At 35.2% G+C, this 24,575-nt stretch overlaps 1 protein-coding gene across 1 annotated transcript; it reads right to left on the bottom strand.

The window, feature by feature from the left end:
* Positions 1-4,098: 4,098 nt before the first annotated feature.
* LOC134842115 (uncharacterized) lies at positions 4,099-22,916 on the bottom strand. The gene is made up of 22 exons (XM_063858346.1): positions 22,808-22,916; positions 22,272-22,299; positions 18,854-19,091; positions 18,392-18,445; positions 18,052-18,232; positions 17,346-17,677; positions 16,573-16,771; positions 15,213-15,551; positions 14,833-14,952; positions 14,073-14,368; positions 12,911-13,160; positions 12,723-12,812; positions 10,770-10,821; positions 10,040-10,290; positions 9,525-9,636; positions 9,353-9,451; positions 8,996-9,282; positions 8,772-8,924; positions 8,009-8,162; positions 6,982-7,268; positions 6,578-6,719; positions 4,099-4,388 (listed from the first exon to the last, which is right to left on the bottom strand). The coding sequence occupies exons 1-22, from the start codon at positions 22,904-22,906 to the stop codon at positions 4,159-4,161; spliced, it is 3,993 nt and encodes a 1,330-aa protein (XP_063714416.1). The 5' UTR covers positions 22,907-22,916; the 3' UTR covers positions 4,099-4,158.
* Positions 22,917-24,575: the final 1,659 nt, after the last annotated feature.

Below are 24,575 nucleotides of genomic sequence, written 5' to 3' on the forward strand. Positions count from 1 at the left end.
TTTTTTCTACAATAATTTTGGCCCAAAACCTCATTTGATTTTTATCTGTGATTTTTTTCTGTGCTTAATACAATTTTGTTATCAAGAAGACCAGCTGTTTGCTCGTATTTTGCATCGCTTGATCGGTGTTTGCATGTGTCTCTGGAATCAAAAGACAAAAAAACCTGTCCAAATCTGTAAGCCAAAATGTTGCGGAATCCATAATGAAACATTGTAACAAAAATTTTATCGGCAATTTAAATGATTTAATGTGTCGTAGAATTTGCAACGGGCAAATGTTTTTGCTTTTTTAAACGGATTCTAAATTTGGAAAAAGGCTCCGCAAAGTTCCTTTTTACCAAAATTGGCGTTTTTTTAGAGGATTCTGCAAATTGTTATGAACTGCGCAAAAAATATATATTTTTTTGCAAAATGTGGAATTAGCTCACATAATGCTAAATCCGTGACAAAGCTATCCACTACACATGCATAAATAAATGTTCATGGATTTCGGGCCAGCGGAATCCAGATCTGGATTGCGCATATGTTGCTGTTGGAGCATCCGTTTTAAGCGGAACAATGTTTAAGCCAATTCTTTTTTTTTGTATTTCACAGCAAGAAAAAAGATCATCCAAATAGTCTTGCTTTGAATCCCAGGAAGAATTTTTGGCGATATTTTTTGTAGTGTCTACTTACAAAACAAATTGTCTACCTTCGTAATAACACTGATGTTTTTTGATTTTCTAAAGCCAATATTTGATATCAATTAACCAATTTTTTTGAATTTTCTAGCATAGTTTTGGCTTATGTTCTCGCTAGAATTCTTAGCGAGAAAAAACCAAGGTCGTAACTAATGAGTTTTCTGGTGAACGAAGAACAGTGTGTGAAAAAAGGCGAAAACTTAGAGATTGAAACAAAGTTCACAAACTGTTCAGGCGCCATTTTAAAGTTGACTTTTTAATGTTTTCATTTTGCGTATTTTATGACATTGAGTTCTACTTTTAAATACCAAAATTTATGGCAGTTCGTTATTCTTTATTGACCTGTAATTTCCGATAATTACGGTTAATTCACGTATGAATTGAAATGTTGTCAATCGGGCAGCTACCCAAAACCGATCTACCTCAGTACCGAAACGAGGCAGAAGTATGGTCCGCCGACCCGGGCAGGAGCAGTTCCTGTATGCGAGAGCTGACCCGGCTGATCTTAGAGCTCTCACCTCTTCTCGCTCTGTTGGGGGGCAAGGATGTTCTCGCTAGAATTCTTAGCGTGAAAAAACCAAGGTCGTAACTAATGAGTTTTCTGGTGAACGAAGAACAGTGTGTGAAAAAAGACGAAAACTGAGAGATTGAAACAAAGTTCACAAATTGTTCAGGCGCCATTTTAAAGTTGACTTTTTAGTGTTTTCATTTTGCGTATTTTGTGACATTACATTCTGCTTTCAAATACCAAAATTTATGGCAGTTCGTTATTCTTTGTTGACTTGTAATTTTCGATAATTACGGTTAATTTACGTATGAAATGAAATGTTGTCAATCGGCCAGCTACCCGGAACCGATCTACCTCAGTACCGAAACGAGGCAGAAATAGCTTATAACTGCTTTGTGTTGTTATTCAGACCACAAATAGGTAGTGCTAATAACTGTCGAAATGAGTCGAATGATAAATTAGATTGAATCCCTTGCAGAAGTAAAAGAAACACTTTTAAAAGTTTTGTCCAATAAACCTTTGCAGTGTAGAAAAAAACGGTTTAAAAGTTTTGATTTATTCTAGTTTCGAGCCACTAAAGCGAGCGAGCAAGCTTTTGATGAGAAACTAAGAGGTCATGTTATGATTTTTACACCAGGAATGTTGGTTTTTGAAGCTTCCTTTAGCGACTTCTTCACACAAAAATTCCCCAGAAAAGCAAATAAAATTGCGCAAAAAATTTGAAATTAATATGGTTTTTTAAAATTAGTTTTATGATTAACAACGTTGATAACTTTCTTGATCAAAATCATGTTTAATTGACAAGATTGGTATCAAAATTGTAGAACGAAGACAATATTTCTGTGGATATGTTGGTTCAGAAGAAGAAAAGCGCAACTTCATTGAGAGAAAAGTCAATATTTTCTTGTGTGCATCGATGAGTTATGAAAAATTGCAGAGAATGAACTCCAAGCTGCAGCTGCACTGTTTGGTTTAACGAGAACATTGCCATTTGAATGAATTTTTGTTCAAAGAGTAGTAAAATAAACATCATAGTTTTTCCTCCACTCGAAAATGTTTCGGAAGAATTTTTTTGTCAAATCTCCTGGAAGTCTCAAGTATCACACACATGGATCCCATTCTCACTTTCAGCGAAACCACAAGGTTTGAGAGTAAATTGGCACGTTCGAAATCCAGTTGAATGTGCCAATTTAGCTTTTTCCGCTTTGTGGGAAGCAACACTTTGTCTTATGAAACATATTCAAAGCCAGGAAGGCTGTGATCAACACAAGCACAAAGCAAAACTAAAAGCAATGAGAAACCATCAGGGGGAAAATTAAATTGGCTAGAAATCAACTGGAAGAAGCACTCGCTTTTCCGCCTGGTGATCAAAAACGTGCGGTGCTGAGAAGTATAAATATTAACTTTTCTCTATGGTTAACTTGATTGCCGCTTTCAAAAGATAATTTCGACCTTTCAAAGATGTTCAGAGATGCTTTTGTATTAGCTCTGAAAAGTTCTTTTGAAGGTATACTCTATGTGTGAAGTAACCAGAAAAATTTGACCTAGAACACGCTCTCTTTTGCAAAAAAGGTGGATCGAGGAGGTTAAGCCATAGCAAAATTTGGAATACAATAAAAGATCTAGTTTCCATGCTCTGCAAAAACGTGAAACGGTAGCTTGTTTTCAGTTTCAGATTGCAAAGATCGGCATAGTTTCTTTACTCTACCAGTGGCATTGGAGTCTAGGCATTCGAATTTATCTTCTTTTTGAAACGAATTGTAGATGGATTGAGTTGAAAGTGGGACCGGCCGCACAGCCAATTTATATGGTGGGTTCTTTGTAGAAGTTCTTTTGCCATCCTGACAGCAACCAACATAAGCATTAGTGGCATAGGGACTAAAAGATGGCAGCATCACCGGCATGGCAGTTTAGTAGTTGGAGCAACAAAGAGATATGAAGAAATTTTCCCGCCTTTGATTATGCATGACTTTGCCCTTAACAATTTCCGGAACATACACATTTGTTGAAATTGATTCAAAGATTCCTTGCAAATGCCTTGAAATTTCTGTTTTACTTTGTTATAATGGGCTTTTTATGGCTGATTGCTAAAATGAATTACAATGGTTTTACAATTCTTTTCAAGTTCTTAAAGTGTTATTATTATTAGTTAAATTGGGTTTACTTTTGTCTATGTTGCTCTCTGTGATCCCTTTTTTCTCTCATAAAACTCCAGTATGTGCATTTTATTTTCAAAAAATGCAAAAAACGCGCACGTCGCTATCATATCTTACGCAATCTTCGGAAAACTACTTCGTAGATTATTAGCTAAATCAAATATAGCAAGACTGTTCGTATCAGTGCAAAACCGTAAGCGCGTGGAGTAACCCTTGAAATTCTATCGGAAATAGTTTTTGATAAAAACTTTCATAAGTTTTTAATGACAAAATTTCAAAAAAGTCTAAAAAATGATCACCGCTTTTTATATATTCTCACTAAACGCTATATCAAGTTCAATGTTATGTACTTAGTTTTATTAGTTCTTAGGAATCAAATTTTTCAAAAAGCTTGCCTCAAGTCAGTTTGGATCTATATCGTAGCCGGAATATATCGTCGCTTGTTCGTTAACAGCACGAAATATATCGCGTGTTAGTTGTGTCAAACTGTCCTTTTTCATACCTAGTTAAATTTGCAAAAACAGGGTAAATGAAATGTGCTTTCTAAACTTGAGTTCTCAAAAAGTCATTACTTTTTAGATAGCATAAAACAAACTCCGCTCAAAAATGGCTCGCTAAATAGTTGAAATTTGTTCTCAGAAAAAACCACTTCGATCACAACTGTTACACTCTTTCTTCGATAGTCGGAACAATACATCTTGTATCGGAACTCTAAGTTGCACGGAACAATACTTTTCATACATTGCAATAAAATTTTGATTGAACGTTTGATTGTTTTTTAAATTTTTGATGAGATAAAATAAAAATTTTTCTGTCAGTTCTTCTGAGCAGGAAAAAAGGATTCTCTTCTAGTAGCCAGAAGATTTCTCTTCAGTTCCCGGTTGAGGGCGTTCGAAATTGCCTTTGGTGTGCTGTCCAATTCCGAAATTGAGTCGCAAGAAGGCTCTTTGGATCTACGCAGCTTGGTGGTCCTCGCCATTTTGTTATTGGAGGTCCGCTTCGGCTTTTCCATCAGCTCGTCCAAGAAGTTGCGTTTGTTCTCGTCTGAAAAAAAAAACAGTTCAGGCTTCGAGGTGTTTTTCAAACTAATTTTTTATTTTTAGTTTTTTTATAACTGAAACTATTTTTTTTTTATATTTAGATTTTTTTCGCATTTCAGGAAAATGAAAAGTGTTATTTAATGAAATTATTTTTCTAACCATCAATCCAAGCAACTAATCGTTTGATAAAGCAGTTCATTTTCTTTGCTTATTGCTTTAGATTTTTATTCATTAAATACGACGCCAAACTTGGTTTTGAAGCAAAACACAACATTCTGTTTCTTTGAGTCTATTTTCCTGTTAATGTTAGGGTTTTAATGTTAGGGAGGCTTCTGTCGATGGAATCGAATTACAAATCAAGCGTACTCAAAACGCCAACATTTTTCATTCTGGAATTGGAAGACAAAATTGTTGTGACCATTGAAATGATTTTCGCAAAAATTCGGTAGTTTTCACGAATTCTCAAATTAAGGTTTCTCAAACTCGTTAAATTAGCCCCTAGTTTTTTGTAATTTGTCGCTGGATTCCTCATTATTTGACTGTTTTTGCATTTTTTGACTATATTCCGCACTTTGCCACAATGTTTCACACTTTGTAAATGGACTCTGATTAGCGTATTCTGAATTTTTGCATTGCATTTTGCTTTTCGTAATGGGTTTTTTTAATTTTTTTTTACCGGTTTTCCTGTTTTGTTTCTGGAACAGGCATTGTCTTTAGATTTCAAACTTTGCCGCAGCAGTCGGCTTTTGTTAGTGGAATACAGATTTAATCACAAGGTTTAGCATATATTCACTGATTCTGCAGCAATTTGAGACTAGATTCCTAATTTTCTCAATAGTTGCTGAATTTGGCACAGAATTACAAACTTTGGCACTGGGCTCTGTAAACTGCATTTTTTACAACGTTCCCCGATTAGTTATGGAGTCTGCATGTTGGGATTATATACTATTTTCTGTCAATGATTCTGAAAATCGGCTCAAGATTCCGCGATTCTGAATTGGTTTTCGCACTTTTTCATTAGTTTCCGCGTTTTGTTACTCTGGCTTCTACGTTTTGTCCAAGGATTTCGTTTTTGTGACTGATACCGCATTTCGCCTCTGCATTTCGATTTTTGCCAGATGTAGCAATTTCCATAAGCATTTGGTGAATTCTGCATCAAATTCATGCATGAATATAGGAAATTATAAGAGATTATAAGAGATTTTCGGAAAAAATATAATCAATTATAATTGATTATAATTTATTATAATGTCACAAAAAATGTTATCATTACAATGGATTATAAATCGTTCAACCATCTCAGTTTGGCGCTTATAATTAATTATAATTTTGATAGCAGTCAATTAAATTTGTAATGTTATCGATTATTTTCTCTTTTTACTGAGTGCGGGTGTTAACAGGCAAATCGCAGAAAAAAATGGGTTTTTTAATGCAGTATTGAACAAATGCTTCTGAAAATTGCTACACTGGCCATAAAGCGTTTAGTAAAGGCATCCAAAACAATCATGGCTGCTTTGGTTTCTACAGTTCGCGTTGTCTCTAGATTCATTATAAATACTTGCTCGCCAGTCGTTGTGTAACGACTAGTGTTTAACAACATAAGTTTCGAATCCACAAGATTTTGTTGACTCAGCCGCGTTTTAAAACATTGTGGAAATTGGTGAAAAATTCAAAGAATAGTGGCGAGGTTTTTAATTAGAGACTATCAGATCGTGTATTTGGCACCATGCGGCGGCAATCATAGTGCTCTTACTTGAACACTAGATTCAGGCCTGTCACAGCCTTACCAATTACGGCTGCAAGAGTGGTACCACGTGAAAGTTCAAGACGCAAAAAAAAACTTTGGCTTGCAAGAAAAGCTTCGCTTAATTAAGCATCTCAGTTTGGAATGTGAGGAAGTAAGAGAAATGGACTATATGCTTAGACAGGCCTGATAAACCTTCCGTATATCCTCTGCGAATCGCAGAACTCACTTAACTATCATAAGGCTTTAAAATTTACAAACCAGTCCAGAGAGAAATCAGTTTCCTTACATATTACTCAAGCTTGGTATCGCTTGTCAAATTATTCATCAAAAAAGCACTTTGTGAACATAATTTTGAATTTTAGAAACTGTAGGTTGGAGAAAACAGTTTTTCAAAATGATGTGAGTGTTTTTTCTACAGAAAATAATTAATTTTCCATTAGTATTACCTGGTGTGTCTTCAACCTGCTTAGGTTTTTTCTTCTTTGTTACAGATGACCCTTTCATGTCTGACATTTCCTGTCGTTTCTTCTTTTTCTCCGCCTCCTTTTTCATTTGTTCACGCTCTTTCGCTATCTCTTCACAACTTCTCTACAATTACAATACAGTTGAAAAACAGCTGAACACTCAAGAAAAAACAAATCGTCAGTAACGATGAAGATTTCAAGAAAATAAATAGTTTAAAAAATGTCAAATAAAATGCCCAAGTTGTGCAAAGTTTATAAAAATCAGTCTGAAATCATGTAATTTTTGGCAGTTTTTTTGAATTTTTTTTCTTCAAATTTTGTGTTGTTTTTTCAAGCGTACTTGTCTGAAAAGAGTAGGTTTAAGTAGTTTGTAATGCTAATTTTACCTGAATATCACTCAGAAACTGTGTAATAGACTCGAAAATATCCCTCTTTTTCACAGGCGAGTCCTCCGGAAAGAACTTCAACTGTAGCCTTTTGAACTCGGTCTGGTATCTGGCAACCATGCTTTCCAGTAGCTTAACATTCTCCACTGACTTGTTATGGAACAGCTGCATTTTCTTCCTGAAGTTGTCTTTTGGGCTAAGGTCTTTTTTGTTCTCAAGAAGGGTGCCGAGTTTGTCTACTTTGGCTTTGAGTGATGCAAACCTCGAATCTATTGACTCTTCTTCGACTACAAAGTTAATTGCTCGAAAGTTGGGATTTAGGCAGCTTACTGATCGGTTTTTATAGGTTGTTATTTTGCGTTCAAGTTGATTTGTTTTGAGTAGAAACAGTGAAAAAACTTGCAGAAAATCAACCATCGGCATACAAATTATAAAAAATTTGCTAACACTCAGTTAGAAATGAGTCATTGAATGCAAAAGAACAAAAAAACGGACATGTTTTTTCTCAACTTTCACATTTCCAAGAAAGAGTTATATGGCCTTAAAGCTGCCAGAATCTCTAGAATAAATTATGATTGACTTTTTTGATAAAAATTGCCCAATTTGATAAAACTGGATTAATAGGTAAAAAATCTGAAAGAAAACCTGAAAATTAAATTTCGTTTGCGAAAGTAGAAGTCAATCCCGTTTTCCGTGATCTTCACACTTTTTCTGTCCGATAGTGGAATTTTCTTTCTTTTAAAAAAGGAAATAAACTGAAGTTAAAAAAAGTCAATAGTCAAAAAGCAAAAAAAAAAAAATGAGCCTGAACAAATTGTAATTTTTTTCCTCAAAAAACGGCAAAAAATCATTGCGTTCTATATAAGAGTCTGAACTATGTTAATCGGCTCTTAATAACCCGAGACTATTGCGATTCTCACTTCTAAAAATCATAAAATTCAATTTTTCAAAAATAATGATATTTTGAGGTTTTGAGAAGTTTGATCTTGCTAATCTGATCTGAAGTTTTCGATTGGCAATTCTATACCTGAGCTAGCTGGAATCACGTGACGCAACTCTTTCAGAAGGTTCTGGACCAGAACTGGGTAGGGGTCTTCAGGATCTTTTGGAGGAGGAAGGAAAGAAACCAGAATATGCAGCATCGTTTTGGACTTGTCAACTGATGATTTCAATCCAGACCACTGAAAAAGATTTGTTTTTTTTCTTCACTCAAATAGCTGCTATTTTCAACCTTATATCAGGTTTCAGTTTTGGAAAAAAAAAGTTTTTTTTTTGATTCTGAAGTTTTTATCGGACTTTGACCAAATTAGCTCTTTTAACTTCCTTTCTAAAACTTTTACTGAGAGTTTTAAAAAGCAACCAGAGCATATTAAAATGGCAACCTTGGAAAGATAACCAAGTTAGGATCCTCAACCCCCAGCGTTTAAGCTTTAAATGGGATTAAATTTTCTAAGCTCTGGGTGTAAACTGCAAGATGCTGAAAACTCTAAATCAGAACCAAGTTAACAACCTGCCCTTTAACCGGATTTTCGGGAGAGGTGATGTTAATTTGGCTTAAATGGAGTTCATGAATTAATGATAGAGTTATAGTTAAAGCCAAACTGTTTGCAAAATTGGTGGGTTTGAGCAAGTTAATTTGTCAGAAACGTTTTTTTTTGGTTAATTACATTTTAAACACATTTTAAAAGTGCTGACGTCAAAATTAGCAGATCTAGTCAAAGTTACTTCACTCAGTTGCGTTAACCGAAAATAGGATTTTGCCAGCAACTTGGCTTTAACTACATACTGACGTCTTTTAAGTAGCAGATGTCATATCCAATTGCCTTGGATAATTTATGGCCTGTGTTCAGCACATTTCCAAAAACCAGAGTCTGTTTCAAAATCTGAAGAAAGCTCGCCGAGTCATTTATGTCTCTACAGGCTTCAAAAAGAACCGTCACATCCTGAAATTTTATTGGATGAAAATACAACGCTTCCTTAAATGGTATTTTTTAAACTACAGAAGTGAACAAACTGATTTGATTGGTAGAAATTCGGAGTCGAATTGAATCATTAGCATCATGTTTTCGGTTCGTATTGCAATGTCTTTAATTTCCGAGAGATGAAGCAAAAATTTTTCCGAGGATAGCATTTCGGATCCTTGGAATTCGGCCACTTTGTTGCAGAGATTTTCGCCCTCCTTGTTTATTATTTTGGACCTCAGTTCTTTCAAGGTTGACTCGTCTAGCAGTTCGGTGTCAACTGACCATAAAGCGTTGCTGACTATGTCTTTGGTAAGTTTTTTGCTGTTGAGGAAAATATCTAGAAAAAAGAAAAGTTTTTTTTTTCGTGAGTACTTTTACTATAATATGAATTTGTACCCAAAGCTAACCTATGCTCATACTGGAATCCTGGTCCAAAACAAGCAGCGGTATTTTTTTCTTGGCAATTTGTTCCGATTGTTCGTCTGATGATTCGCTATCAGTCGCAGCTAAATATCAACAAATACGAGAAAACTAGAGAAATAAGAGCAAAAGTTATCGATAATCATCAAAAGTAACGACCTTTGCTTGGTTTGCTGGAGAACTTTGCGGCTAACTCTCGGATTTGTGAATCTGTGATTTCTTCGCCCATGAAGATCCAAATACTTTGTTCATTCAGCTTTTCTTCGTCGAGCTAAAGCGATAACTTCTTATGAACAACAATCTAGTTTCTTCTTTTTAAAAAAAATGGTCCAAACGTTCTTAATTTTGAGTCGTTAAGCCTTTTTTTCGCATATGAAAAGATTAAAATTGGAGTATATAGCTTTCTAAAACGTCTTCAACAACGTTTTTTGGTTTTTTTTTTGGTTTTTAAACGCAGAATTCCTTATATTGAGATTTTACGCAATTGGATAAATTTGTGAGACTCCGAGTACTAAAAAAAAATATATATTCTAGAATGAAGATCTGAACATGCCCGAAGTACAGCTTGATTGAACCAGTTTTTATACATTCAGACGAGTTATAATAAGTTATAAATATCTGGGTAGGAAATCTCTAACTAGATCAGCTAACTTCATCATCAGTTTTTTTTTTACCTTTTTCCAGAAAACTTTCATTGTAGGATTTGTCAATTTTGACTTGAAATCTCTTCTAGCAGGAAGTTTCGCGTGTCTGGACTTTTTTGGGATCGGAGCTCCACCTCCTGGCGGTGGTGGTGGCGGTGGAGCACCCCCTGGACCCGGAGGAGGGGGAGGAGGTGGCGGAGGACCTCCAGGACCTGTGGGTGGAGGTGGGACAGGGGCAGTTTCTGCAACTGGTGCAGGGGGAGTGTCTGCCTTGCTAGAATCTGAAAAGAAAGAATTTATGAATTCTCTAGATCAATCTGGCGAAGCATAATTGGAGTGATTATCAAGAAAAATTGAGGCTAGCCCAAAAACTTATATAGTTTTTTACAAACCATAACTTCTATTTTCATAACGAAGTACTATTTTAAGACTATTCCTCCCTTTTGTACTAATTTAGGACTTCAATTCTGGACAAGCCAAAAATTTTTCTTTGACACATTTGTGCACTAATTTTGAGTGGAGAGCGCGCGCCAAAAAACGCCATTTTATGGTCAAAATTTTCCGAAAAAGTCCTAAAATTGTCTTTTTTGGCCGAAGGACTTGCCTGCAAAAAGTTGTGCCAAAATAAGTTCATTATATTGATTTGCGAGAGCTTAGAAAATCAATTTAATTTTACCTACTAAAAGGTAAAAATGTTTTAAATATAAAATTATTAATTGTGTTCTGTGCGCTGAATGTCAATGAGGTGATTTTGGGTTACCTTTAGGAAGGAATCCTGTCATATCTCCAGGATCCAAGTCGTTCTCTTTCATCTAAAATATCACTTGACGGCGGTGAATTAGAAAAGACTCCGTTTGTCAATCAAAAGGTCAGGTGTTCGAGGCCCACCATGATCCGTGCTCGTTGCACGAGAGTGAGACAAAATTAGTCAGTCAAAAATATATATTCAGAAAAAAATATAACTTCATTCATAGTTTAGTCTTTTCCCTCGACGATTCTTCTCTTAATTAACTTAAAGTTAAAATCCATTTACACTTTGGGTTTGAACGAGCTATCTGTTCAATCACGGTGCTTCTTGGAATTGTAAAATATTTTTCGATTTAATTCTCCGATTTTCAAAAAAAATGACAGAAAAGATATTTTTTGGGATCGTTTTGATTTTCAGGTGAAATCAAGCTATCAAACTAATTTTTTTGAAAACAAACAAGACTGCTCGCATATCAAGGCAAGCCCTGAATGTTCCGGCTGCCCATGAACTGATCTGGAATCGTTTTTAGTAGATGAAATAATAACAAACTACAAATTTTAGACTGATAATATCAAAGATTTGAAAATAGTTAATATCAAATTGAATAAATAAAACCAATCAGCTTGCCTCAATTCAATTTGGAGTGATTCTGAGTGCGGATAATTTGCCACGCATAAATAATTCACGTATTAAAAAAAACGATGAAAGTCTATTTACAGCTGCAGAGCCGCACTTTACGCAAGTGCAAGCATACCCGCTTGACAATCACAATACTTCCGGATCGATGCTCATTCGCAGTAAACTTTTTTAAATTGATCTGAATAAAAAAAACCACCCCGGGCATTTGTATTTCTCACTTTCTTCGAAAGTCAAAACAAAAATGCTGTTGGAAAATGAGTTTTAAAATTGCGAATTTGGCCATACTTTGGGCTAGTATTTTTTCATTGTTAAATATTTTATCTATGATTCTGAAAAGGCAGCACAAATTTTTTATTCGTGGTGATTTATACTTCAGGCCAAAATGTTCCAAATTGAGACGAGGCAAACCAATTGTTGAAGGAAATTCCTTCTCAAAAACAAACTCAACACTTAGTATTTGATTTTATAATTTTATAATTTTTCTTAATCGAAAATAAGTCGACACGACTAAAGAGGCAATTGAAACATTCAAGGCTCTGCGCTGATATAAAGCTTTGTATTATGCCATTGAATATTTAAGAGCAATTTTTAGATATCCCTGCGGGTAGGCTTGGCAAAAATCAAGCTTTTCAACTCATTACGGCAAACTGTTGTCGTGCTCCTATTATATTGTGTTGTTGTGCTCCCAGAAGTTATAATTTTATAAACATTTTTCATTGAAAATAGTTCGATACGACTAAAGTGGCAATTGAAACATTCAAGGCTTTGCGCTGATATAGAGTTTTGTATTATACGATTGAGTATTTGAGAGCAACTTATACATATCCCTGGGGGTAGACAAAGCAAAAATCTAGCTGTTCACATCATTACGAAAAACTGTTTTTGTGCTCCTATTATATTGAGATCTACAAGCTAACCTTTTTTCCCGATTTTTATGGAAAGAGACAACATTTGTGGTCGCTTGGTTTTTTGTTGTTAGAATTGTTGTTCGAAAATGTAACAAAAAATTTAATCAAATTGAATCAATTTTTTTGAAAACGTTTAGAAATAATATTAAAAAATGTAAGAAAAATCTGAATTAAAAATTCATTTTTGACGCCTAAAAGGATAATCGGAGCATTATGGGCTTTGCCCAGATACGAGCAGAATTGTTTGGCCATTTTTCTGGGTTGGATATTGGATATTGTCTCCACGCACTAGCAACCAGCACGGATCATAGCATCGAACCACGGACATTTTTGATCGAGATGGAGACTATCGCAAACCAGAGCAGTTTACTTAACCATAACTACTTTTTTTGCAATTTTGATACTGCTTGTGGCTTACTTTTTCGACCAGCTGTAACATTTTTTCCTTGAAACGCTCCAATTGCGTTTCCAGTTCAAAAGATTTTCCAGAATCTGAACTTCCGAAACTCTAAAACAAAATACAGAAATTTTAACTAGAAAAACATCACTTTATGAATCAGAATCATAGATAGTTTGATATAAGTAATATAATATTTCCAGTAGTACCTGAATCGAGATTCCTTTTTCGACTTTCATCATTCTAATTTCGATGTTTTTCCAAATCTCTTGTTCTGATTGGGGAACAACGGCTGCAGACTCTTTCGGATCATCGTCTATCGCCCCTGTAAGAGTACTTTTTCGTTCGGTTTTTGCCGAGTTGAAAAGGAAAGCGTTTTTGTATTCGGAGAAATTTTCTTCGTCAAAGTTCACTGCGTATTGAGATATGACTTCAGTGATCCATCGTATTCGCCGTAACCTGAAACAATTTCACGAAAATAAGCTGCTGCGCAACATTTTTTGTCGACTCTTTTCCAGTTTCCCCTTTGATTTTTTCGAAAATTTAGTTTAAGCATCAAAACGTATCAGCGTGAACAGAGGAACAATTTTTGAACAGCTTTATTTTGAAACTTTACGAGGGGGTTGGGAAACTGGGCACAAAGCCTTTTTGTCAAAATAAGGTCTTTATAGTGTTCTGGGAGTGCACGGAAAAACAATTAAAAAAACCTACGACAGCTCGACAAAATTTTTGAAATTTTTTTAAAAATACGCCCGACCCCTCTAGAAAACCCTAGATCCGCCCCTGTATATGCACCATAGTTTATAAATTTTTAATCTACAGATTTCTTACAGCGGTAGAACATAAATTTTTTACATGCATCAATTTTTTTCCAGGCGGAAATGGTTCAAATTGACGTTTTAAAACCAAAAGAGTTTCCGATGTCTTTCATCCTTGAACCTGATCCAAACTATATATTATTATTGGTTATAAATTGGATATTTTATCACTATAAAGTTTTTTAATATTAACCAATCTTGATCCATCTAACTAACAACCCACTTATTTTTAAGTGCTGAAATTACTTGTAATTTCAGCACCAGAGAGATTTGAATTTAATTTAGAAATTAGTTACTTATCCAAGAGACCTTTTGGCAATCGCAATAAGCCAGTATACTCTAGATCTATTGAGCCTAGCAGAGACTAGTTAAACACCCGAGACTAGTAGATATAAGAGTAAGAATAGGATCGGTAGTAGACTAAGAAGTTGCACGAATCTATCCGGCCGATAATAAGATAGCGTGACGAACAGACGGTGTACCCTATCTGAAATTACTCTATGAGTTGGAGATCAGACCCAACTCAATCCGAAAAATTTTCGAAGCCGGTTACCTGTACAAGTCTCCTTTGCCAGTACTGAGCATGAGCAGCATTTGCATAATTTGCATGACATAGCCCTCTAGCGGCGTATTCCTGGTCACGTGCTGCAAATACTCCGCAACACCAACGTAATTCGTTAAAGTTCCCGCCTCGCAAGTTTTCCTTAGTGAGTCATTTTCAGTTTCTTGGTTCAAATTTTGGAAGACGAGACCTTCAACTTCGAAAATATAGGAGGCATCGCTGAAGAGCTTTTCATCTACTAGAGTCGATTCCACGTCGTCCTCCATCCCAATTTCATCGATTATTTTCTACAAAATTCTGACACAAATTTAGTTGAAACAACATTTTTTGCTAAGTTTTTGGTTCTTAATATCTATTTCCGGCTCTTTTTCCTTAACCACCCCCCAAAACTTAATCATCAATTTTACGGCGGGTATAACGATGGGTTGTACAAGGTTAAACATGAAGACCAAATATGTTTGTCATGGCCTAATTAGTTCGCATGCCAATTTTTGTAACATTCGGATGATGTGCACAAAATTTCTTTAGTAATATTTTGCAGGTGGGGGGGGGGGGGTTTGGAGAGAGCTTTATTTCCCATCCCCTTATTAAGAAAGAAAGGAAACTCGTTACAAGGTTCAATATTATCATATATGCTTAACTGTTGATTTAGATATGCATCGGGTATATAGGCGGTGGGGGAGGGGGGGGGGTGGGGCTCTGGGCTTCTAGAATGATTAAAACGATCCAAAATTTTGAAGAGGGTTCTTACGTCTGCCTTTGAAGCAACTCCAAGACCCCTGAATTCCTCCCAAACAGTTGCCAAGTAAATCCAGTTATTATGCTCAGAAATCGCCTCGAAGATGCCGCAGACAAAACTTAACGCCTCTTTCTAGAAACAAAAACTTATTTTACTTTTTGTCTGTCAGTCTTACTTCGTGATAGCCATTTATTCAGTGAGTGTGTCCGAAAGATTTCAACTACTTTCAGTCCAAATTGATGATGATAACTTTTACCTAGTAATGATGATGATGATGGTTATAAAGTGAAACGATAAAAAACACATTAGAATTTTTACAAAAAAGTGTTTGATAATTTTTACCTTTTTTGAGCAGCTAAAAAGAAGCAGACTTTTTGGAATTCGATTCTCACCAAAATTTGGTAGTACGACTTGCTTGAAGAAGAGCTGTTAGTAATGACTACATGAGAGAAACCAGTCACAGCACTAGCACTCTGAGTCATACTCGACATCTGACTCAAATTCGAGGGATGACTGAGAGCAGTCCCCCCACTTGAAACCCCGCTAGAAGTAGACAAAGAAGAAGTAGAAGTATTCGATATAGAAGGCTGGATGGAACCCTGTTCAAGAATTCCAGCGGATTGATTTAGACCGGTGATTGAGCCCCGTCTGCGGGTGTTTCCAGACGGTTTGGGCTGCCTTGGAAGCGTTCCGTAGTTGGATGTCACACTAACTGAGCTCACGTCTGTAACCTTGAGAAAAAATACAATGATGACTCTATGCTTAGGATGAACAGAGATTTTAGATTTTTTTTTATAGATTTGACCAGAACAAAGAGTTTTTTGGGCTCATCTAGTTGATAAACACCGAATCCAATTTATATAGTGAGTTTACAGTGCATATATACAAAATAACAGTCCCATACAAAATGAATGTTTTTTTTTTCAAATTTGAGAAACCTTTAGTTTTTTGAATATCAAAACTCACTAAAAGTAAAGTTCATGTGTTAAAATCAGCATTTTTTTGAATTTGATTTCATAATTTGTCCGTAAAATAGTCTTAATTTGCCAAAAACTTTTTGCAAGATGATTTTACAAGAAGTTTTTACAAGATGTTTTTTTTGCTTTTTTCTGGATTTTTATCTTGATTGTAAATCAGGGGCGGATCTAGGATTTTCTCGAGGGGGAGGGGGCGGATTTTCAAAAAATTTTCCAAAATTTTGATGACCTTTTTTTTTTTTAGGTCGACCAAATTGATTTTTCGAGCTCTCCCAAAGCACTGTTTTGCCCCTATTTTGGCAAAGTTTTCTGCGCCGCAGGCAAATTTTTGAAAAAACAGTCAAAAAAGCCGTTTTTGGGCACTTTTTGAAAAATTTTGACAAAAAAATAGCGTTTTTTTGGCGCGCGCTCCCCCTCAAAGTTAGTATATATTGGCGCCGAAGGCGCCTTTAGAAAAATTTTAGGGTCGGTCGGCCAAAAAGGGATTTCTGAAAAAGTATCAAAGGGGGGACCCTTTGGGTCGGCAGGGGGTCGAATCCCTGAGGGGGGGGGGCGTCCGTCCCCCCGCCCCCCCCCTAAATCCGCCCCTGTTCTAAATTGTTTTTTGGCCATAAATTCTGTAGTTTGAAACTCACTTTTTGCAAAATGGGAAGAAGAAGATATTAAGTACGAAATTTACATATGCTTAATCGTTGATTTAGATCATTATAGGGGTAGTAATTCGTTATTCAGTATGGAAAACAGTAAAAGAGATCACATTGGTCTGATTGCAAACCTGCAAACTCCGAGAAGAATCGACCAGATTTCTCAAAACTGTCATGGCGTCGGGAAACACTTCGTCCAATAGGGATCCAATCGGGTAGAACCGTTCACACTGAGAACCGATTCCGAGGATGTCCGATTTGAAAGTTTCGTTGTATGTTTTGTACCTCAACACTGCGTAGCTTGAAAAGGCCTCCAGCACAACAGGGTAACTGGAAAAAAACAAAGATAAGATATAAAAAAGTGCATTCCTTCTTTTGCAAAAAAGCGGATACTTGGGTTCGATTTTCAAGTTCGAAAAACAATTTTTCTAAAAAAAAATACTCGTATTCAAACCTTATGCACAGCTGCAGATTTGAAGAAATTGGGCAAAGTCTAATCTATGGCCTTCCTATTCGCCATTAACAGAGTGTTCTTTTTAGCTCAAAACTTCATGTTGTCAAAACCAGCAGATTTTGGGCCAAATATAGGTCAATCATTTTGGTATTTAAGGAAAATTCACAAAAAAGAAACTCTATTTATAAATTAACTTGATGCAATCAACGTTCTAACATCCTTCTCTCTTAGATTCCCCCAATTCTATTTTTATAACTATAAAATAGTAAAATTGTTTTCAAGAATGAAATAACTTGACTATAATTGAGAAATTAATCATTCTTGGAAAAACCCATTTTGGAAGAACATCAAAAAGGCCGATTAGCTGCCTTTTGAGTAGTTTTACAAACTTACAAAGCAACACACACACACACACACACACAAACACACAAAAACAGTTTTACGACTTACAAAGCAACTTTTTTGTAACTTCCATCTTTGAGTTCAATCGGGAGAATCAACCTCGAAATCGGATAGAGTAACTTCAGCGTGTCAAGACACAAACTCACAACCTCCTTGAACACATCGGGCGCGTCTTTGTCTTTTTCCCTCCCGCTGCTATGACTCATTTGATGGTTCACAAAAAATGAAGACAGATCATAGCCAGTGTAGGGTGTGATCTCAATGCACTTGATCAAGTACGCCAGACATTCGAGTTGGTAGTTGCCAGAAATAGCTTCCTCACTTGACCCTTTGATCGATTCTTCAGTTCCAAAGAGTTGGTAGAATTTTCTCAGACCCGGCTGAAAGTTGGAAATCATCCTTACCATCATCATCATCATCATCATCGTGGTTTAATTTTTTCACTGTTTCTTGATCTCGAAAATGATTTTTAAAATATCAACAATTTGGAATCAAGATAGAAATACCGAAAAAAGCAAAAAAAAAAACATATTGTAAAAAAAAATTTTTATGCAAAATGATCCCGAATTACAAAAAAGTAGAAAAAAGTTTAAGCGCTGAAAATTGTTTTAAAAGAGCTCAGAAATTTAGCTAGCCTGTTAACATGCGAAGACCGTAAAACAATGTGCGTACTAAATCGATTTGTTCACGAAGCAGAATAACCACTAGTTGAAAAAAGATACTTGATTTTTGAGTTAACGAAGCATAATCATACCATAGTATTACACATGGCTCTTATACACTTGACGCAGTTGTGTCTGACTTTAAGCACTTGTTCCAGCCAATTTCGGTCAATTGAGCAGTCGGCCAGACACTCGTCGAATGTTCTGTGTTTTATCTGAGAAGTTCCTGAAGATGAATTGCTGGACTTTTCTGGCTTCATCAGAAAAGAATGCCTGAAATTAGAAGTTGTGTCAAGTTTGTAATTCAGTAACCCCCATTTGTTGAAAATTTTCCAATCGAACATTTACTCAATGGTAAAGTTGTAATTGTTTTTTTTTTCAAAACATGAAAAAAAGTCGAATCTTGAAAGTTTTCAGTTTTTTTTTATTTACCGCAGAGTTTCGAAGACACGTAACATGCCGCCATTGACAAATTCTCGCATCCATCTAAAACAAACAAAAACAAAAACATACAATTTTAATAATCAATTATTAAAACCGGGAGGGGAAAGGGGATTATGTCTACCTTTTTTTAAGTTGACCAAATTGATTTTATGCGCCCTTATTCGACAGAGGGCCAAAATGAAAGAAAAAGGCCTAAAAATGCTTTTGGAAAGTGCTGATTAAAAATTCGCGTTTTTTTGGCGCGTGCTCCCCCTCAAAATTAGTATATATTGGCGCCAAAGGCTCTTTTAGAAAAATTTCGGGCCAGTTAGTCAAAAAAGGATATCTCAAAATATGACAAAGGGGAGGAAAAATCCCTGAGAAAGGGGGCACACAAAATCCGCTACTCACTGTATGCATATTTTTTCTCGAAACTTTATTTTTTTTCACAAAATTTTTCAGTTTTCCTACGGGATTGTGTTGTTTTTGAGCGCAACTGTCAAATCAGTGGTTATATTGAGTAAATCAGCGGCCGAGGAGTGTTTTAGGCCATATGGGCTGAGTTGCTGTTTGAACTGGTCGGCCGACTTGTCTGTCTGTCTCTTCGACTGCTGATGTCCCCCCTCTGCACTGCCTCCAGAGGAATAGTCCAGGAAGTCTGGGTTGCGCATGCAATGGGTGGCTAGAAGCGACTCCGCGTTGCCATCGTCTGCAACATTTTTAGCGGTTTAAAAAATCTGCATCTTAGAAAAAATTGGCTCTGTGAAAAATAAAATTCTGTGAAACTTTGATTTTGATTTTCACAAAATCAATGAAAAATTGAGAAAATCGAAGAAAGTTGAGCTTTTTTTCCCAGTTCAAACTCCAACTGGCATGCATAATTGCAGTTTACAACATTACAAATTATTTTAGAAAACTATTTTTGTTAAATTTCAGGGGAGAAATTGGAAAAGAGCCCAGAATTGCGATGATTTGTTATTGTTATCAAGAAAGTTGCAATTTTTTTCACGCCCCGCCCTCTCGATTAATCAAATGAAAATTTGCGATTCATTCATTTAAACTGAATTGAAACTGCGTAGCATCTGCGTAAATTAATCGATTCGTTTTGACTGAAACTGGCAATCCGTGCCGAAGTTGGAGTTCTGTGTCTAGACGGTTGACTCCATTTTCTAGTTTTTACAGTTTGTTGCGACCAAGATTGGGTACTTCCAGACAGCCGCGATTGAACTTCCGGACTTTGCAGGCCAAAAGCGACGACCGAAGCAACCGAAATAAATAGTTCGAGATGTGCGACTTTTGTTCGCTAAAATGTTGAAAATGTTGCATAAATTAATTAATTTATTTTTGCACAATTTTTAAATTTTGTTTTTGGTTTTAATAATGACTAAGCGTGTAACGCACCTCCGGTGCTTCGAATTTTCAACAACGCAAAAAACTATTCTTTGAGTGTACTATAACAGCACCCAATAGTAAAGCTTTTTTATTCAAGTTTTTTATACAAATTTTGAAGAACCATAAAATTTTGCGAAGTTTTATATAAGTTCTTTGAAAAAATTAAAATGAATTAAGAAACGTCATATCTGGGAAACTGAAAGCAATTGAGCAGTCGCATTTGGACGCACGATTTGCAACTCCTGAGAGTACTCTTACAGTACCCAACTACAACGTTGGGAAATTCAAATTTTGAGAAACTTCACCTTAAGCTTTCTAAAAAAAAGTTTTTGCATCTCGAAAACTACCAAAATTTGAGCAGGCTTTTTTGATGTCAATTTTCGCAATCTTTGAAAGTACACAACTACAGGGTTGGGAATTTCACTTTAACGAATTATTTTGTAATTTGAGTTTTCTGAAAATTTCCAAAAAAATCACAAAACTTGTCGTATCTTCTAAACAAAAATGATTTGGGCATTCTTAATTGGAAGCCAAAATTGCAACCCCTGAGATCACTCTGACAGCCCCCCAACTACAGATTAGGAAATTCAAACTTTGAAGAAAAAAAAATTAAATTAATTTTCATGAAAATTATAAAGAAATTATCCCAAAAAACGTCATATCTAGAAAGTTAAAAGGATTTGAGCAGTCAAATTGGGAGACAAAACTCCAAACTCCTGAGAGTACCCTGACAGAGCCTCACTACAGACATGAAAATTTCAAGTTTTGTGAAATTTTTTATACCTAAGTTTTCTGAAAATTTTTGAAAAAAATAAACCTAAAAAAACGCCATATCTCAAAAACTACAAGAATTTGAGCAGCCACATTCAGAGACAAGATTGGCAACCCCCTGAAAGTACCTTGACAGATTACAATAACAGGATTAAGATCTTCAAACTTTTGGAATTTTTTAACATTTTAACTTTTTTGAAAATTTCGGATAAAATCCAAAAAAAACGTCATATCTCGAAAACTACAAGGATTTGAGCAGCCATGATCAGAGGCAAGTTTCGCAACCCTTGATAGTACACTCAAAATATCCAAAAACAGGATTGAGATCTTCGACGTTTTGGAAATTTGTAAAAATCTAAGTTTTTGAAAATTTTTTGAAAAAATCATAAAAAACGTCATATCTCAAAAACTACAAGGATTTGAGCAGCCATGATCAGAGGCAAGTTTCGCAACCCTTGATAGTACACTCAAAATATCCAAAAACAGGATTCAGATCTTCGACGTTTTGGAAATTTCTAAAATCTAAGTTTTTGAAAATTTTTTGAAAAAATCATAAAAAACGTCATATCTCGAAAACTACAAGGATTGAGAAGTGAGAATTGGAGAGAGAATCGCAACCCTGAGAATACCCTGACAGCATCCAACTACAGGGTGAGGATTTCAAAAATTGAGAAATTTCTGGAAATAAGTTTTCTAGAAATTTTTGAAAAATCTCGAAAACTGCCTGTCTCGTAAACTAAAAGGATTTGGTTATTCATATATGAAGGCCAGAATCGCAGAACCTGGGAAAACTCTGACAAAATCCTACTATTGGGGTGCTAATTTCAAACTTGATGAAGTAAACACTGAATTTAAACAGGAAAATCGAAAAAAAAACTTAACCATTGCAATATACGTTATAGCTTAACCTTGAAAAATTTCATTCGTTAAACATGCAAAAATAATACGTTGAAAAAGCTTAAATATGGCAAATATTGAAGCCCGCATTTAAATATTTAATAAGTTAGCTTGATAATGATTTGAATCAGAAAATATTTCATATATTGTTTTTCAAAATTTTCGAATGCTCAAAGCGTGCCAATTGTTATTTCTCATAAACCAGATATTTCAACAGGACTATCCTCGATAAAACTGCTATTTTTTGTTTAAAATCATGCAAGATCCATCGTTTGGATTAGTATTTTTGACCTATATCAAGATTTTAGCAACTGATTTCCAGACTATGTCGAGACTAATTTCAAAACTTCAAAAAAAAATTTCGAACTTATGAAAATAAATTTTCAGACTAAAGCGTAACTTTTTTCTGGGATATACGTGACTAATTTCCAGGTTATCGCGACTAATTTCTAAACTATTGCGACCAAAAAAATATCTCTCGTGGTCAATTGTTTTCCGATAATTTTTTTCGGTTGAAAAAATTGTTCGTTCGATTGTTTCAACTGCATGGAACTCTTTCAAAGCGTTTTTCTCTAGTCGCTTTTCCTCGGTTGCTGTTAACTTTTCTTCGGTCGCGCCGGTCGCGGACTCATTGCTTTGGTCCGCAAAGTCCGGAAATACCAAATTTTGGTCGCAACAGGTCTGATCATAAAACCGCAATCTCGATCCGGGTACTCAAGTTTTGAGCAAGAATGTTGACTTGATGACAAATTGTGATGTTTTCAAGCTCCTTAAAGTGATTACAACATAACGTTTGTGATGAAAAGAGTCAAAATACACGTAAACACACCTAGCTTTGCTTTGATGCCATAAACTTCCTAAATTGAGAGTTATAACTTATAATGGATAAATTTTAAACCCAAAAATAAAATTTATCTTTAAAAAAATACCCTCGAGGTAAGGATCAACATATAGGTTGTTCAGCTCTTCACAGAGAACCACTGTTCTGTCCAGAACCTTTTTTGATTGCTTTCTGGGATGGGTAATGCTGGCTCACCCTCAATTAACGAACACGAATCATGGTAGGCATCGAACCACCGACCTTTTGGTTTAAAGGCGGGAATTTAACCACTTCAATTTCTAAGTTTTTTCAAACTTCTTTTTCAAACGCATATTATAATCTGAGGAGTAAAATTTTTTTTCTAAAAACATAAAATTTTTGGACAAAAAAAGTTTTTTTTTTATTACTTTTTGTTGTTTTTTGTTCCTTTTTTGAACTATAGGAACACTCGCCGAACTATTATTAGCTTTTTGCACGAGCTGGCTCCCCTTTGCACAGATTTATATACTTGTATTTATTCATATTCGATTGTAAAAACTACTTACAACGACGAAGTCGACCTTCTTTTTGTACATCTCGGGGTCATTTTGTTTCAGCTCTTTCACTTTCACCTTCCATTCTTCTTGGGGGTTATGGGTGGCCATTTCCAACTCTGTAGGGCTTGAGTTTAACTTTTAGGGAAACAAAATTAAGGTAAACTAACAAGAAATACAAACTAATTCGAGTCTGGAAGAACTTTCTAAAACTGAAAAAAAAGAGGCCCAATTTTGACAGTCTAAGAAATAAAACATATGACGCTTATAAGGCTTAACTCAGCTCATTGCGAAAGCATTAAGTTCTGAAATTGAGAAAACAAAAGTTTGTAACATAGATGGAATATCTATCATTGGTATGAAAACAAACACGATATGTTATTGAAGTTTGTTTGTAAATGTTTGATTTGAATGGACAAATTTCGTTTTCGCAATGTCCCGGTATCCAAAATTAGTCTGAAAATTAAAAACTAAATCCCAACAACGGTTGAATTTCGAAGGGGTAAGAACGACACTTTCACTACTCAGAGATTCGATTTCTGTACCACACGTTGGTGTGTTTTATGACATCAATTTGAACCGATTTTTGTCAAAACTGCTCAAACACGGGAGATTGAGCGCCAAAAATGGTTTCTACCGAAACGATGTTTTAGTCCTGTTTTCTAAAAGCTTGGCAAACTAAATTTGTGCGCTACCGTAAAAAGTAATTAATTCGACATTTTAGATTGCTTTAGAATGAAGAGTCACTCTTCGCTTTGAAATGAAAAAAACAAGTATGTGAATAAAAAAATGCATAATCAGGGATAGCCGGTTACTGTGCAAATAGCACAGAATGTTTTGACAATAGTGTTAACAAAAACAAAACATTTTTATTTCAAATTAGTGTCGTTTTTTTAGAGTGGTGTAATAAATAATCTGAACGAAAAAAAAAATATTTGGCATATTTGACACTACTAGTCGAATAGGCCGATTGGAAACAAATTTTGCAGAAAAAGACTTAAAAAAATAAAAAAAGTTTTTTTTTAATATCACACGCAGAATTTTTTTGAACTTTTGAAAACTTTGATTCCCCAAATGGCACTAAAACCACAAAAACTAAATTTGTTTGTGTAAAACTAAGTTTTCAAGGCTTAAGTTAAGCTAAAATAAGCGATTGTAAGCCTGCACGACGACCTTGTAAGCTAGAGATAAGACCGATAAAAAACAATTTTAAATTCTTCTAATGCAGTTCAAATTACAAAGTTTTCCCGCATTTTTCATTTTTTGGGCTACATGAACAGCGACTTTTTATTAAAATATAGAACTTATGCTCAAGTGGAAACAAAATGGCTAATAGATATTCAACTGGCACGGAATGTTATAACTATTCACTTTCTTATTAGTTTTTCATTACTTGATATAAAAAGGATGAGACAAGTATTTCGACAGCTCAAAAGAAGAGCTGTTAAATAACTTCAGTGTTTCTTCAAGAGTTGCCGCAAAACTAATCGGGACGGGGTATGGACGAAGAGAGCTTGCATAACAGAGTGAATATTTGATTCAGCTGCATTTAATTTTCTTAAAGCTAAATATCACTTTTTAGTTTGGAAGTTTAACTCTGATTTTTTTTGCTAACAAAAAGAAATTGGAAACTTGTGGAGAACAAATTTTGATTTAATTAAGTTATGCTCGCTTACTTAGGCCAAAGTAATATGAGATGTTTTCTAAGCAACCGACTGAATTCATTTGGACAGGATAAACTATAATTGCTTTTTTTAAACAAGGAGTTTGCTCAAAACGA

This window comes from Symsagittifera roscoffensis, chromosome 1 (assembly GCF_963678635.1).
Source record: "Symsagittifera roscoffensis chromosome 1, txSymRosc1.1, whole genome shotgun sequence".
Taxonomy (NCBI): domain Eukaryota; kingdom Metazoa; phylum Xenacoelomorpha; order Acoela; family Convolutidae; genus Symsagittifera; species Symsagittifera roscoffensis.

Excerpts from the sequence above, each read along its gene's own strand:
- LOC134842115 (XM_063858346.1), bottom strand. The coding sequence starts at position 22,906 with ATGGCCACCCATAACCCCCAAGAAGAATGGAAGGTGAAAGTGAAAGAG. Across the intron at positions 9,452-9,524 it reads CTCCAGCAAACCAAGCAAAG|CTGCGACTGATAGCGAATCA; the intron begins GTCGTTACTTTT and ends GTTGATATTTAG. Across the intron at positions 8,163-8,771 it reads ACATCTGCTACTTAAAAGAC|TGGTCTGGATTGAAATCATC; the intron begins GTCAGTATGTAG and ends AATCTTTTTCAG.